The sequence below is a fragment of the Phaenicophaeus curvirostris genome, unplaced genomic scaffold (genome assembly GCF_032191515.1).
Source record: "Phaenicophaeus curvirostris isolate KB17595 unplaced genomic scaffold, BPBGC_Pcur_1.0 scaffold_69, whole genome shotgun sequence".
Classification (NCBI taxonomy): domain Eukaryota; kingdom Metazoa; phylum Chordata; class Aves; order Cuculiformes; family Cuculidae; genus Phaenicophaeus; species Phaenicophaeus curvirostris.
In genome coordinates, this window is record NW_027206691.1 from 845,318 (window position 1) to 859,060 (window position 13,743).

At 59.0% G+C, this 13,743-nt stretch overlaps 4 protein-coding genes and 1 pseudogene across 4 annotated transcripts; all 5 read left to right on the top strand.

The window, feature by feature from the left end:
* Positions 1-2,332, top strand: LOC138734263 (V-set and immunoglobulin domain-containing protein 10-like 2; annotated as a pseudogene).
* Positions 2,333-2,602: 270 nt separating this feature from the next.
* LOC138734228 (centriolar and ciliogenesis-associated protein HYLS1-like) lies at positions 2,603-3,736 on the top strand. Its single transcript, XM_069881801.1, has 2 exons — positions 2,603-2,679; positions 2,972-3,736. The coding sequence occupies exons 1-2, from the start codon at positions 2,659-2,661 to the stop codon at positions 3,734-3,736; spliced, it is 786 nt and encodes a 261-aa protein (XP_069737902.1). The 5' UTR covers positions 2,603-2,658.
* A 766-nt stretch (positions 3,737-4,502) lies between these two features.
* LOC138734229 (centriolar and ciliogenesis-associated protein HYLS1-like) lies at positions 4,503-8,408 on the top strand. Its single transcript, XM_069881802.1, has 5 exons — positions 4,503-4,512; positions 5,064-5,265; positions 5,579-5,760; positions 7,563-7,744; positions 7,809-8,408. Exons 1-5 carry the CDS (start codon positions 4,503-4,505, stop codon positions 8,406-8,408), a joined length of 1,176 nt encoding a protein of 391 aa, XP_069737903.1.
* Positions 8,409-9,457: 1,049 nt separating this feature from the next.
* LOC138734230 (centriolar and ciliogenesis-associated protein HYLS1-like) lies at positions 9,458-10,864 on the top strand. The gene is made up of 3 exons (XM_069881803.1): positions 9,458-9,467; positions 10,019-10,200; positions 10,259-10,864. Exons 1-3 carry the CDS (start codon positions 9,458-9,460, stop codon positions 10,862-10,864), a joined length of 798 nt encoding a protein of 265 aa, XP_069737904.1.
* A 1,049-nt stretch (positions 10,865-11,913) lies between these two features.
* Positions 11,914-13,320, top strand: LOC138734231 (centriolar and ciliogenesis-associated protein HYLS1-like). Its single transcript, XM_069881805.1, has 3 exons — positions 11,914-11,923; positions 12,475-12,656; positions 12,715-13,320. The coding sequence occupies exons 1-3, from the start codon at positions 11,914-11,916 to the stop codon at positions 13,318-13,320; spliced, it is 798 nt and encodes a 265-aa protein (XP_069737906.1).
* Positions 13,321-13,743: the final 423 nt, after the last annotated feature.

The window sequence follows — 13,743 nt, forward strand, 5'->3', positions numbered from 1 at the left end:
GGTCACCACGCACTGTGCCACCTCCACAGCCACCAGGCCAGCATGGTGTGTCCATGGCCACCATGCCCTACGGCACCATGGTGCCTCCACGCCCACCACCCACCCCGGGACGTCCATGGCCACCACGGTGATGTTCACAGCCACCATGGTGCACGTTTTCTAAGGAGACTTCCCAGCCTGGTTCCCCACCAGAGGGAGGATGCCCCAGGTGTGGCTGTGTCCCCTCTCTGGGGATGTCCCGATGACTGAGGGTCCCCATGTCACCGCAGATGGCCCCGACGAGCCAGCCATCAGCGTGGAGCCCTTCTCCCCTGAACAGGGGGGCTTCTCGGCGGGCGAGAGGGAGGACGTGGTGCTGAGCTGCCTGGCTCCCTCCAACCCCCCTAGTCGCTACGTCTGGCTCCACAACAGCTCCCAGGTCCACACCGGCCAGACCTACGTCATCTCTGCCATCACTCGCGCCCAGGCGGGCACCTACACCTGCCTGGCCGAGAATACCCACCTCCAAACCCGCACCCAGGCCACCATCGTCCTCACCGTCTACTGTAAGTAACCCTGGAACAGGGGCAGCCCCACGGGTGCCCCTGGGGCGAGATAGACCAAGGCAGCTTCTGGTGAGGATGTAGGTGTGAAGGGCAATGTGGGAGGAGGGTAACAGCCCGGCGTCCCCCAGCTCTGATGGTCTCCTGCAGATCCACCACCCGGCAGCCCCACCTGCTCTGCCCTGGCCACCGGTGACCTGCGGGACGTGGCCCTGCGGTGCCGCTGGCCGGGGGGCCTCCCCCTGGCACGGCTGCGCTGGGTGGGCCCCTGGCCTCCCGTGAAGGAGGATGAGGACAAGGTGGCGTCGGGGTCGAGTCTTTCCATGGCCACCAGCATCCAGCCAGGGGCGGCCACCAGGAACGGCAGCTCCTTCTCCTGCCTGGCCTCCCACCCCGCGCTGCCACGGGGGGCTACGTGCGGGACCACCCTGTGTGAGTGCCCGTGGGTCGTGTCCCCGCGGAGAAAAACCCTTTGTGACGCCCCGGTTGGTGGAGCCGCCGTGACCCTGTGCCGCGGCCACCCCGAGGGACGCGTGGCCGGGCGCTCATCACCCCAGGCGACCCCAAGCTGGGGGTGCCCGTGGCACAGTCGCCCGGGGTGGCTGTCACCCTTCTGGGGGACGCTTTGGCATCCCCGCCCTGATGCCTCTCCGTCCCACAGGGGTCCCAGCCGACGGCACCCTCCTGCGCGGTGGCGGTCACCAAGGGTGACGAGTACGTGACGCTGCGGTGACGGTGGGAGGGGGGGACGCCGCCAGTCACCCTGCGCTGGCGGGACGGCGGGGGCCGGGCGCTGGGGGACCCCTCGCCCTCCACTGCCGTCCTGGTGCTGAGCACCCACAGCGGCTTGCGGGGCCGGGATTTTGTCTGCGCGGCCGCCCACCCGCTACGGGCCAACGGCGCCGATTGCCGCCTCCAGCTGGGTAAGCCAGATTCGAAGCGGGCGTCCCCTCCTTGGGCCACGGTGACACAGGGGGGTCACAGGTCTCCGTGGCTCCGTGCCTCTCGCCGCACAGACGTCCCCAAGCTGGAGGCGGAGAGGAGCGAGGTGGCGGTGCTGGAGGGCGGCGAGGCGCAGTTGGCGTGCCGGTGGCAAGGCAGCGGCACTGACCTCGGAGCCACCGTGGCTTGGTACGACCCCAGGGAGCGGGAGGTGACGTCGGGGTCGGCCAAGTACCAGCTGGAGCGGGGAGAAGCGTGGCTCAACCTCACCATCTGGGAGGCCGAGTGGCCGGGGGACAGCGGGATCTACCGCTGCACCGCAGCCAACGCCGTAGGCACTGCCAGCCTCCCCATCCGCCTCCGCGTGGATCGTGAGTCCTGGGAAGCAGGGGTGGGGGGGTGGTCCTCGAGGTGGGTTTGGGGGATTCAGCCGCTCTTGCCGGGCGTTGTCCCCGCAGGGTACCCGGCCCCCCCCAACGTCACCATCAGCAAGCTGCGGTACACGCGGGCGCGCACCGAGGTGCGGCTGGAGTGGCGGACGCAAGGTGCTGGCAACCTCACTGGCTTCGTGGTGCAGCGGCGCCGAGCCAAGAAACATCCCCGGCGGGTGCTGGGCCCCTGGGAAACGGCCGCCGGTGACATCGAGCCCCACTCCCGTGACCGGCGCCTGGGGGGGCTGGACCCAGCCGTGATCTATGCCTTCCGTGTCCTGGCTGTCAACCACAGAGAGCCATCGCGGAGCCCTTTCCATTTTCACACCGTGCTCAGCCAGCATCAACACTCCAGAGAGCGCGTGAACGGCTGCCGTTCATCCCGCCGCACCATCTGCTCCAGTGTTTCATAACGGCACCCTGCAAACTTGTGGTTTTTCAAACCCGCTTTGCAGCACAAAGTATTCTTAGGCCTGTGGAGCAAGTGGAAACTATGTCCGGATCCCCTTTCACAGCAGGGCTTGAGGTTTACTGTAACCAGACTCAAACAGCCCTCAGGCTACCGTAGACAACACCTAAAAGTACCGACTGAGCCTTTTCCTTCTCGGAGGCAGGAAAACGCCCTCTTGGATGCCCCTGGGTTAAATCGGGACCAGATACTACCATGTTTATAAAAGAACAAGGGAAGCCTGATCTGTGAAGGTCCCTTCCAACCCAAAGCATTCTATGATTCCGACACCGTTATGACTGCTCGGCGCTCACAGGTTGGGCTGAACCTGTCCTGTCTTTGTCCATTATCCCCTTCATACTTTGTGTAATTCAAGCAGGAATTTGGGGGTTGCTTTACAGCTGTGCTGTGCTTCCATCTGCTGTAGGGAAAGGGCCTTTTGCTGGCAGCGGGAGGTTTGGAATTGCAGCCAGCATTCCCAGGGCCCCAGAGACCAACCACCACCTAAATTGCACCCCTGACCCCCAGGCACTGAGGGTCCAAGCCCTTGATCTCTTCAGCCAGCTTAAATGTGCCACGATAAATTAACTGCAGTTTATTTTTTGCAGGATCCACCCAGTCTGGCAGAAACTAAGGAGATGGGGGGACCGGAGCGGTGTATCTGGGTCACTCCGGCAGCTGAGGAGCAAGCACAGCCCAACGATGATCTCTATGCCCAGGCCTCTCTCGGTCTAGGGGTGCAATCAACCCTTCTGGCATTTCCTGAGGATCAGAGGGGAAGCAGGAGGATGGTCATGAAAAGAAAGGTGCTGAGGCACAGACCTGATGGAGGAGTGGAGGTCTTTGACGAGTCGGGGAGCAGCACCAACACCCGGAGCCTGAGGCAGAAGATGCTTCATCATAGGCCAAGCCCAGAAGACAGCATCTCTGAGGGGGAAATAGAGTCAAGCAACAGCTCCCATCCCTGGTGGCCCCGCAGGGACAGCCCCTGCTTTCTCCCTGCGGATTTGGGGAGCCAGAGCTCTCGTGATTCTCATTACAGAGCTGCAGCAGAACAACCCAAGTCCTTCATTCCTCCGCGGTTCGAGCTGCTGGGCCGTAACCGGGGGAAAACTGACTGCGTGGCCAAATATGTTGAATATAAACGAGATTGGGAGAAATTTGGAATCCCAGGGGAGGATCGGTGGAAAGAAGTGCGCTGGGGCATCCGGAAGAAGATGCTCTGTGAGCCCGAGCTGCCCCACCGTCCGCAGCACCTCCCCATCCCCAACAACTACACCGTGCCCACGGAGAAGAAGAGAGCTGCCCTGTGCTGGAAGGTGCGCTGGGACCTGGCCAGGGGCCTCCTGCCGGAGAAAACCACTCCCTGGTAGCACCTTGAGCCCTGCTCCTTGCCTGTGAGGCGGGAACTGAGCACCAGCTGCTTTTATCCACCTCAAAATTCTCGACAATTTCTAAAAATTCCTTTAATAAAGTTTGTGAAAAGACTTATGGTCTGTGGGCTATTTTATAGAATCATGGAATGGCTTGAGTTTGAAGGGACCTTAAAGAACATCCAACCTGGCCTTGAACCCCTCCAGGGATGGGGCAGCCACCCCTGCTCTGGGCAACCTGGGCCAGGGCCTCCCCACCCTCAGAGTGAAGAATTTCTTCCTAATGTCTAATCTAAATCTTCCCCCTTCCAATTTAAAACTGTTCCCCCTTGTCCTATCCCGGCACTCCCTGATTAAAAGCCCCTCCCCAGCTTTCCTTGAGTCCCTTTCAGTACTGGAAGCTACTCTAAGGTGTCCTAGGAGCCTTCTCCAGGCTGAACAACCCCCACTCTGTCAGCCTGCCTCATAGCAGAGGTGCTCCAGGCCTTGGATCATCTCTGTGGACCTCCAGGAGTTGGGGGTTCCTCACAGGGTGGGGGGTCTCTCCTGGGATGAGATGTGGATTCCTCCTGGGTGTCGAGAGCTCCCTCCCGGCATCTGGGGATCCCTTATAGGGTGGGGTGGGGGGAATCCCTCCCTGTTTGCATGCTCTGCCCAGTTTTGGAGGCCTCATCCAGGTTTAGGGGGTCCCATCACAATTTGGGGAGATCCCTCCTCATGTTTGGGGCCCCTCCTGGGATGCAGGGTTCTGTCATGGTTTGGGGTGATGCTTCCCAGTATTTGGGGCTCCCTCACAGGTTTTGGGGTCCTTCCCACAGCTTCAGGCTCCCTCCTGGCATCTAGGGCTCCCTCTCAGGATCCAGAGGGTCTGTCCTGGGATTTGGAGGATCCCTCCTGAATCGAGGCTCCTGCCCAGTTTTGGAGGCTCAATCCTGCGTTAGGGGGTTCTGTCATGGTTTGGGGAGATCCCTCCCATGTTTTGCAGACCCTCACGCTGCTTGGGGCTCCTCCCAGTTTGGGGTGTTGCTCCTGATGTTTGAGGCTCTCTCCTGGGTCCTTCCCGGAGTTTGGGTGTCCCTTACGGAGGGGGAAATCCCTCCTGGTTTGGTTTGGCAGTCCTACCCAGTTTTAGGGGCTTCCTTCTGTATTAGGGGATACTATCATGGTTTGGGGACATCCCTCACAGGGTTAGGGTTCCCTCCTGGTATTTGGGGCTCCCTTCCAGGATTCACGGGGTCCTTCCTGGAGTTTGGGGCTCCTTCCCTGGTTTTCGGGTCCCCCCCTGGGATTCAGGGGGTCCTCCTGGGGGTTTGGGGCTCCCTTCTAGGGGGCCGGGCGCTGGGGGACCCCTCGCCCTCCACTGCCGTCCTGGTGCTGAGCACCCACAGCGGCCTGCGGGGCCAGGATTTTGTCTGCGCGGCCGCCCACCCGCTACGGGCCAACGGCGCCGAGTGCCGCCTCCGGCTGGGTAAGCCGGATTCGAAGCGGGCGTCCCCTCCTTGGGCCACGGTGACACAGGGGGGTCACAGGTCTAGGGGTGCAATCAACCCTTCTGGCATTTCCTGAGGATCAGAGGGGAAGCAGGAGGATGGTCATGAAAAGAAAGGTGCTGAGGCACAGACCTGATGGAGGAGTGGAGGTCTTTGACGAGTCGGGGAGCAGCACCAACACCCGGAGCCTGAGGCAGAAGATGCTTCATCATAGGCCAAGCCCAGAAGACAGCATCTCTGAGGGGGAAATAGAGTCAAGCAACAGCTCCCATCCCTGGTGGCCCCGCAGGGACAGCCCCTGCTTTCTCCCTGCGGATTTGGGGAGCCAGAGCTCTCATGATTCTCCTTACAGAGCTGCAGCAGAACAACCCAAGTCCTTCATTCCTCCGCGGTTCGAGCTGCTGGGCCGTAACCGGGGGAAAACTGACTGCATGGCCAAATATTTTGAATATAAACGAGATTGGGAGAAATTTGGAATCCCAGGGGAGGATCGGTGGAAAGAAGTGCGCTGGGGCATCCGGGAGAAGATGCTCTGTGAGCCCGAGCTGCCCCACCGTCCGCAGCACCTCCCCATCCCCAACAACTACACCGTGCCCACGGAGAAGAAGAGAGCTGCCCTGTGCTGGAAGGTGCGCTGGGACCTGGCCAGGGGCCTCCTGCCGGAGAAAACCACTCCCTGGTAGCACCTTGAGCCCTGCTCCTTGCCTGTGAGCCGGGAACTGAGCACCAGCTGCTTTTATCCGCCTCAAAGTCCTCGATAATTTCTAAAAATCCCGTGTTTTGCATTTCAAGTGGGCTAAGTCCTACTATTCAAACTTTTTCCAGCACTTCAGAAAAGTGGGCTGGGTGGAGAACCCAGTTCCCCCGTTGCATCCTGTGATGCTGCTTCCCGAGCTCTGACTGGAAGCTCTGAGAAGCTGGCACCAAGAACCCCACGGCCTGCAGGACCCTTTGGATATCGCAGGAACAAGACTGCAGGGAGCCTGGGGATTTGGGGCAGGGAACAGACCCTGCATGAGACACCAAGGTTGTTACATCTGTGATGCCTCAGGAATTCCTTTAATAAAGTGTGTGAAAAGACTTATGGTCTGTGGGCTATTTTATAGAATCATGGAATGGCTTGAGTTTGAAGGGACCTTAAAGAACATCCAACCTAGCCTTGAACCCCTCCAGGGATGGGGCAGCCACCCCTGCTCTGGGCAACCTGGGCCAGGGCCTCCCCACCCTCAGAGTGAAGAATTTCTTCCTAATGTCTAATCTAAATCTTCCCCCTTCCAATTTAAAACTGTTCCCCCTTGTCCTATCCCGGCACTCCCTGATTAAAAGCCCCTCCCCAGCTTTCCTTGAGTCCCTTTCAGTACTGGAAGCTACTCTGAGGTGTCCTAGGAGCCTTCTCCAGGCTGAACAACCCCCACTCTGTCAGCCTGCCTCATAGCAGAGGTGCTCCAGGCCTTGGATCATCTCTGTGGACCTCCAGGAGTTGGGGGTTCCTCACAGGGTGGGGGGTCTCTCCTGGGATGAGATGTGGATTCCTCCTAGGTGTCGAGAGCTCCCTCCCGGCATCTGGGGATCCCTTATAGGGTGGGGTGGGGGGAATCCCTCCCTGTTTGCATGCTCTGCCCAGTTTTGGAGGCCTCATCCAGGTTTAGGGGGTCCCATCACAATTTGGGGAGATCCCTCCTCATGTTTGGGGCCCCTCCTGGGATGCAGGGTTCTGTCATGGTTTGGGGTGATGCTTCCCAGTATTTGGGGCTCCCTCACAGGTTTTGGGGTCCTTCCCACAGCTTCAGGCTCCCTCCTGGCATCTAGGGCTCCCTCTCAGGATCCAGAGGGTCTGTCCTGGGATTTGGAGGATCCCTCCTGAATCGAGGCTCCTGCCCAGTTTTGGAGGCTCAATCCTGCGTTAGGGGGTTCTGTCATGGTTTGGGGAGATCCCTCCCATGTTTTGCAGACCCTCACGGTGCTTGGGGCTCCTCCCAGTTTGGGGGGTTGCTCCTGATGTTTGAGGCTCTCTCCTGGGTCCTTCCCGGAGTTTGGGTGTCCCTTACGGAGGGGGAAATCCCTCCTGGTTTGGTTTGGCAGTCCTACCCAGTTTTAGGGGCTTCCTTCTGTATTAGGGGATACTATCATGGTTTGGGGACATCCCTCACAGGGTTAGGGTTCCCTCCTGGTATTTGGGGCTCCCTTCCAGGATTCACGGGGTCCTTCCTGGAGTTTGGGGCTCCTTCCCTGGTTTTCGGGTCCCCCCCTGGGATTCAGGGGGTCCTCCTGGGGGTTTGGGGCTGCCTCCTCATTGTTTGGGGAGATCCCTCCTGGTGTTTGGGGCTCCCTTCTAGGGGGCCGGGCGCTGGGGGACCCCTCGCCCTCCACTGCCGTCCTGGTGCTGAGCACCCACAGCGGCTTGCGGGGCCGGGATTTTGTCTGCGCGGCCGCCCACCCGCTACGGGCCAACGGCGCCGAGTGCCGCCTCCGGCTGGGTAAGCCGGATTCGAAGCGGGCGTCCCCTCCTTGGGCCACGGTGACACAGGGGGGTCACAGGTCTAGGGGTGCAATCAACCCTTCTGGCATTTCCTGAGGATCAGAGGGGAAGCAGGAGGATGGTCATGAAAAGAAAGGTGCTGAGGCACAGACCTGATGGAGGAGTGGAGGTCTTTGACGAGTCGGGGAGCAGCACCAACACCCGGAGCCTGAGGCAGAAGATGCTTCATCATAGGCCAAGCCCAGAAGACAGCATCTCTGAGGGGGAAATAGAGTCAAGCAACAGCTCCCATCCCTGGTGGCCCCGCAGGGACAGCCCCTGCTTTCTCCCTGCGGATTTGGGGAGCCAGAGCTCTCATGATTCTCATTACAGAGCTGCAGCAGAACAACCCAAGTCCTTCATTCCTCCGCGGTTCGAGCTGCTGGGCCGTAACCGGGGGAAAACTGACTGCGTGGCCAAATATTTTGAATATAAACGAGATTGGGAGAAATTTGGAATCCCAGGGGAGGATCGGTGGAAAGAAGTGCGCTGGGGCATCCGGAAGAAGATGCTCTGTGAGCCCGAGCTGCCCCACCGTCCGCAGCACCTCCCCATCCCCAACAACTACACCGTGCCCACGGAGAAGAAGAGAGCTGCCCTGTGCTGGAAGGTGCGCTGGGACCTGGCCAGGGGCCTCCTGCCGGAGAAAACCACTCCCTGGTAGCACCTTGAGCCCTGCTCCTTGCCTGTGAGCCGGGAACTGAGCACCAGCTGCTTTTATCCGCCTCAAAGTCCTCGATAATTTCTAAAAATCCCGTGTTTTGCATTTCAAGTGGGCTAAGTCCTACTATTCAAACTTTTTCCAGCACTTCAGAAAAGTGGGCTGGGTGGAGAACCCAGTTCCCCCGTTGCATCCTGTGATGCTGCTTCCCGAACTTTGACTGGAAGCTCTGAGAAGCTGGCACCAAGAACCCCACGGCCTGCAGGACCCTTTGGATATCGCAGGAACAAGACTGCAGGGAGCCTGGGGATTTGGGGCAGGGAACAGACCCTGCATGAGACACCAAGGTTGTTACATCTGTGATGCCTCAGGAATTCCTTTAATAAAGTGTGTGAAAAGACTTATGGTCTGTGGGCTATTTTATAGAATCATGGAATGGCTTGAGTTTGAAGGGACCTTAAAGAACATCCAACCTGGCCTTGAACCCCTCCAGGGATGGGGCAGCCACCCCTGCTCTGGGCAACCTGGGCCAGGGCCTCCCCACCCTCAGAGTGAAGAATTTCTTCCTAATGTCTAATCTAAATCTTCCCCCTTCCAATTTAAAACTGTTCCCCCTTGTCCTATCCCGGCACTCCCTGATTAAAAGCCCCTCCCCAGCTTTCCTTGAGTCCCTTTCAGTACTGGAAGCTACTCTAAGGTGTCCTAGGAGCCTTCTCCAGGCTGAACAACCCCCACTCTGTCAGCCTGCCTCATAGCAGAGGTGCTCCAGGCCTTGGATCATCTCTGTGGACCTCCAGGAGTTGGGGGTTCCTCACAGGGTGGGGGGTCTCTCCTGGGATGAGATGTGGATTCCTCCTAGGTGTCGAGAGCTCCCTCCCGGCATCTGGGGATCCCTTATAGGGTGGGGTGGGGGGAATCCCTCCCTGTTTGCATGCTCTGCCCAGTTTTGGAGGCCTCATCCAGGTTTAGGGGGTCCCATCACAATTTGGGGAGATCCCTCCTCATGTTTGGGGCCCCTCCTGGGATGCAGGGTTCTGTCATGGTTTGGGGTGATGCTTCCCAGTATTTGGGGCTCCCTCACAGGTTTTGGGGTCCTTCCCACAGCTTCAGGCTCCCTCCTGGCATCTAGGGCTCCCTCTCAGGATCCAGAGGGTCTGTCCTGGGATTTGGAGGATCCCTCCTGAATCGAGGCTCCTGCCCAGTTTTGGAGGCTCAATCCTGCGTTAGGGGGTTCTGTCATGGTTTGGGGAGATCCCTCCCATGTTTTGCAGACCCTCACGGTGCTTGGGGCTCCTCCCAGTTTGGGGTGTTGCTCCTGATGTTTGAGGCTCTCTCCTGGGTCCTTCCCGGAGTTTGGGTGTCCCTTACGGAGGGGGAAATCCCTCCTGGTTTGGTTTGGCAGTCCTACCCAGTTTTAGGGGCTTCCTTCTGTATTAGGGGATACTATCATGGTTTGGGGACATCCCTCACAGGGTTAGGGTTCCCTCCTGGTATTTGGGGCTCCCTTCCAGGATTCACGGGGTCCTTCCTGGAGTTTGGGGCTCCTTCCCTGGTTTTCGGGTCCCCCCCTGGGATTCAGGGGGTCCTCCTGGGGGTTTGGGGCTCCCTTCTAGGGGGCCGGGCGCTGGGGGACCCCTCGCCCTCCACTGCCGTCCTGGTGCTGAGCACCCACAGCGGCTTGCGGGGCCAGGATTTTGTCTGCGCGGCCGCCCACCCGCTACGGGCCAACGGCGCCGAGTGCCGCCTCCGGCTGGGTAAGCCGGATTCGAAGCGGGCGTCCCCTCCTTGGGCCACGGTGACACAGGGGGGTCACAGGTCTAGGGGTGCAATCAACCCTTCTGGCATTTCCTGAGGATCAGAGGGGAAGCAGGAGGATGGTCATGAAAAGAAAGGTGCTGAGGCACAGACCTGATGGAGGAGTGGAGGTCTTTGACGAGTCGGGGAGCAGCACCAACACCCGGAGCCTGAGGCAGAAGATGCTTCATCATAGGCCAAGCCCAGAAGACAGCATCTCTGAGGGGGAAATAGAGTCAAGCAACAGCTCCCATCCCTGGTGGCCCCGCAGGGACAGCCCCTGCTTTCTCCCTGCGGATTTGGGGAGCCAGAGCTCTCATGATTCTCATTACAGAGCTGCAGCAGAACAACCCAAGTCCTTCATTCCTCCGCGGTTCGAGCTGCTGGGCCGTAACCGGGGGAAAACTGACTGCATGGCCAAATATTTTGAATATAAACGAGATTGGGAGAAATTTGGAATCCCAGGGGAGGATCGGTGGAAAGAAGTGCGCTGGGGCATCCGGGAGAAGATGCTCTGTGAGCCCGAGCTGCCCCACCGTCCGCAGCACCTCCCCATCCCCAACAACTACACCGTGCCCACGGAGAAGAAGAGAGCTGCCCTGTGCTGGAAGGTGCGCTGGGACCTGGCCAGGGGCCTCCTGCCGGAGAAAACCACTCCCTGGTAGCACCTTGAGCCCTGCTCCTTGCCTGTGAGCCGGGAACTGAGCACCAGCTGCTTTTATCCGCCTCAAAGTCCTCGATAATTTCTAAAAATCCCATTTTTTGCATTTCAAGTGGGCTAAGTCCTACTATTCAAACTTTTTCCAGCACTTCAGAAAAGTGGGCTGGGTGGAGAACCCAGTTCCCCCGTTGCATCCTGTGATGCTGCTTCCCGAGCTCTGACTGGAAGCTCTGAGAAGCTGGCACCAAGAACCCCACGGCCTGCAGGACCCTTTGGATATCGCAGGAACAAGACTGCAGGGAGCCTGGGGATTTGGGGCAGGGAACAGACCCTGCATGAGACACCAAGGTTGTTACATCTGTGATGCCTCAGGAATTCCTTTAATAAAGTGTGTGAAAAGACTTATGGTCTGTGGGCTATTTTATAGAATCATGGAATGGCTTGAGTTTGAAGGGACCTTAAAGAACATCCAACCTAGCCTTGAACCCCTCCAGGGATGGGGCAGCCACCCCTGCTCTGGGCAACCTGGGCCAGGGCCTCCCCACCCTCAGAGTGAAGAATTTCTTCCTAATGTCTAATCTAAATCTTCCCCCTTCCAATTTAAAACTGTTCCCCCTTGTCCTATCCCGGCACTCCCTGATTAAAAGCCCCTCCCCAGCTTTCCTTGAGTCCCTTTCAGTACTGGAAGCTACTCTGAGGTGTCCTAGGAGCCTTCTCCAGGCTGAACAACCCCCACTCTGTCAGCCTGCCTCATAGCAGAGGTGCTCCAGGCCTTGGATCATCTCTGTGGACCTCCAGGAGTTGGGGGTTCCTCACAGGGTGGGGGGTCTCTCCTGGGATGAGATGTGGATTCCTCCTAGGTGTCGAGAGCTCCCTCCCGGCATCTGGGGATCCCTTATAGGGTGGGGTGGGGGGAATCCCTCCCTGTTTGCATGCTCTGCCCAGTTTTGGAGGCCTCATCCAGGTTTAGGGGGTCCCATCACAATTTGGGGAGATCCCTCCTCATGTTTGGGGCCCCTCCTGGGATGCAGGGTTCTGTCATGGTTTGGGGTGATGCTTCCCAGTATTTGGGGCTCCCTCACAGGTTTTGGGGTCCTTCCCACAGCTTCAGGCTCCCTCCTGGCATCTAGGGCTCCCTCTCAGGATCCAGAGGGTCTGTCCTGGGATTTGGAGGATCCCTCCTGAATCGAGGCTCCTGCCCAGTTTTGGAGGCTCAATCCTGCGTTAGGGGGTTCTGTCATGGTTTGGGGAGATCCCTCCCATGTTTTGCAGACCCTCACGCTGCTTGGGGCTCCTCCCAGTTTGGGGTGTTGCTCCTGATGTTTGAGGCTCTCTCCTGGGTCCTTCCCGGAGTTTGGGTGTCCCTTACGGAGGGGGAAATCCCTCCTGGTTTGGTTTGGCAGTCCTACCCAGTTTTAGGGGCTTCCTTCTGTATTAGGGGATACTATCATGGTTTGGGGACATCCCTCACAGGGTTAGGGTTCCCTCCTGGTATTTGGGGCTCCCTTCCAGGATTCACGGGGTCCTTCCTGGAGTTTGGGGCTCCTTCCCTGGTTTTCGGGTCCCCCCCTGGGATTCAGGGGGTCCTCCTGGGGGTTTGGGGCTCCCTTCTAGGGGGCCGGGCGCTGGGGGACCCCTCGCCCTCCACTGCCGTCCTGGTGCTGAGCACCCACAGCGGCCTGCGGGGCCAGGATTTTGTCTGCGCGGCCGCCCACCCGCTACGGGCCAACGGCGCCGAGTGCCGCCTCCGGCTGGGTAAGCCGGATTCGAAGCGGGCGTCCCCTCCTTGGGCCACGGTGACACAGGGGGGTCACAGGTCTAGGGGTGCAATCAACCCTTCTGGCATTTCCTGAGGATCAGAGGGGAAGCAGGAGGATGGTCATGAAAAGAAAGGTGCTGAGGCACAGACCTGATGGAGGAGTGGAGGTCTTTGACGAGTCGGGGAGCAGCACCAACACCCGGAGCCTGAGGCAGAAGATGCTTCATCATAGGCCAAGCCCAGAAGACAGCATCTCTGAGGGGGAAATAGAGTCAAGCAACAGCTCCCATCCCTGGTGGCCCCGCAGGGACAGCCCCTGCTTTCTCCCTGCGGATTTGGGGAGCCAGAGCTCTCATGATTCTCATTACAGAGCTGCAGCAGAACAACCCAAGTCCTTCATTCCTCCGCGGTTCGAGCTGCTGGGCCGTAACCGGGGGAAAACTGACTGCGTGGCCAAATATTTTGAATATAAACGAGATTGGGAGAAATTTGGAATCCCAGGGGAGGATCGGTGGAAAGAAGTGCGCTGGGGCATCCGGGAGAAGATGCTCTGTGAGCCCGAGCTGCCCCACCGTCCGCAGCACCTCCCCATCCCCAACAACTACACCGTGCCCACGGAGAAGAAGAGAGCTGCCCTGTGCTGGAAGGTGCGCTGGGACCTGGCCAGGGGCCTCCTGCCGGAGAAAACCACTCCCTGGTAGCACCTTGAGCCCTGCTCCTTGCCTGTGAGCCGGGAACTGAGCACCAGCTGCTTTTATCCGCCTCAAAGTCCTCGATAATTTCTAAAAATCCCGTTTTTTGCATTTCAAGTGGGCTAAGTCCTACTATTCAAACTTTTTCCAGCACTTCAGAAAAGTGGGCTGGGTGGAGAACCCAGTTCCCCCGTTGCATCCTGTGATGCTGCTTCCCGAGCTCTGACTGGAAGCTCTGAGAAGCTGGCACCAAGAACCCCACGGCCTGCAGGACCCTTTGGATATCGCAGGAACAAGACTGCAGGGAGCCTGGGGATTTGGGGCAGGGAACAGACCCTGCATGAGACACCAAGGTTGTTACATCTGTGATGCCTCAGGAATTCCTTTAATAAAGTGTGTGAAAAGACTTATGGTCTGTGGGCTATTTTATAG

Bases quoted from the DNA above. Each gene is read 5' to 3' on its own strand.
- LOC138734228 (XM_069881801.1), top strand. From the start codon at position 2,659: ATGACTGCTCGGCGCTCACAG. The intron at 2,680-2,971 runs GTTGGGCTGAAC...TATTTTTTGCAG, and splicing joins TGACTGCTCGGCGCTCACAG to GATCCACCCAGTCTGGCAGA.
- LOC138734229 (XM_069881802.1), top strand. The intron at 5,266-5,578 runs GTCTAGGGGTGC...TTCTCCTTACAG, and splicing joins GTGACACAGGGGGGTCACAG to AGCTGCAGCAGAACAACCCA. The intron at 5,761-7,562 runs GTGAGCCCGAGC...GCTCCCTTCTAG, and splicing joins CATCCGGGAGAAGATGCTCT to GGGGCCGGGCGCTGGGGGAC.
- LOC138734230 (XM_069881803.1), top strand. The intron at 10,201-10,258 runs GTGACACAGGGG...GCATTTCCTGAG, and splicing joins CGTCCCCTCCTTGGGCCACG to GATCAGAGGGGAAGCAGGAG.
- LOC138734231 (XM_069881805.1), top strand. The intron at 12,657-12,714 runs GTGACACAGGGG...GCATTTCCTGAG, and splicing joins CGTCCCCTCCTTGGGCCACG to GATCAGAGGGGAAGCAGGAG.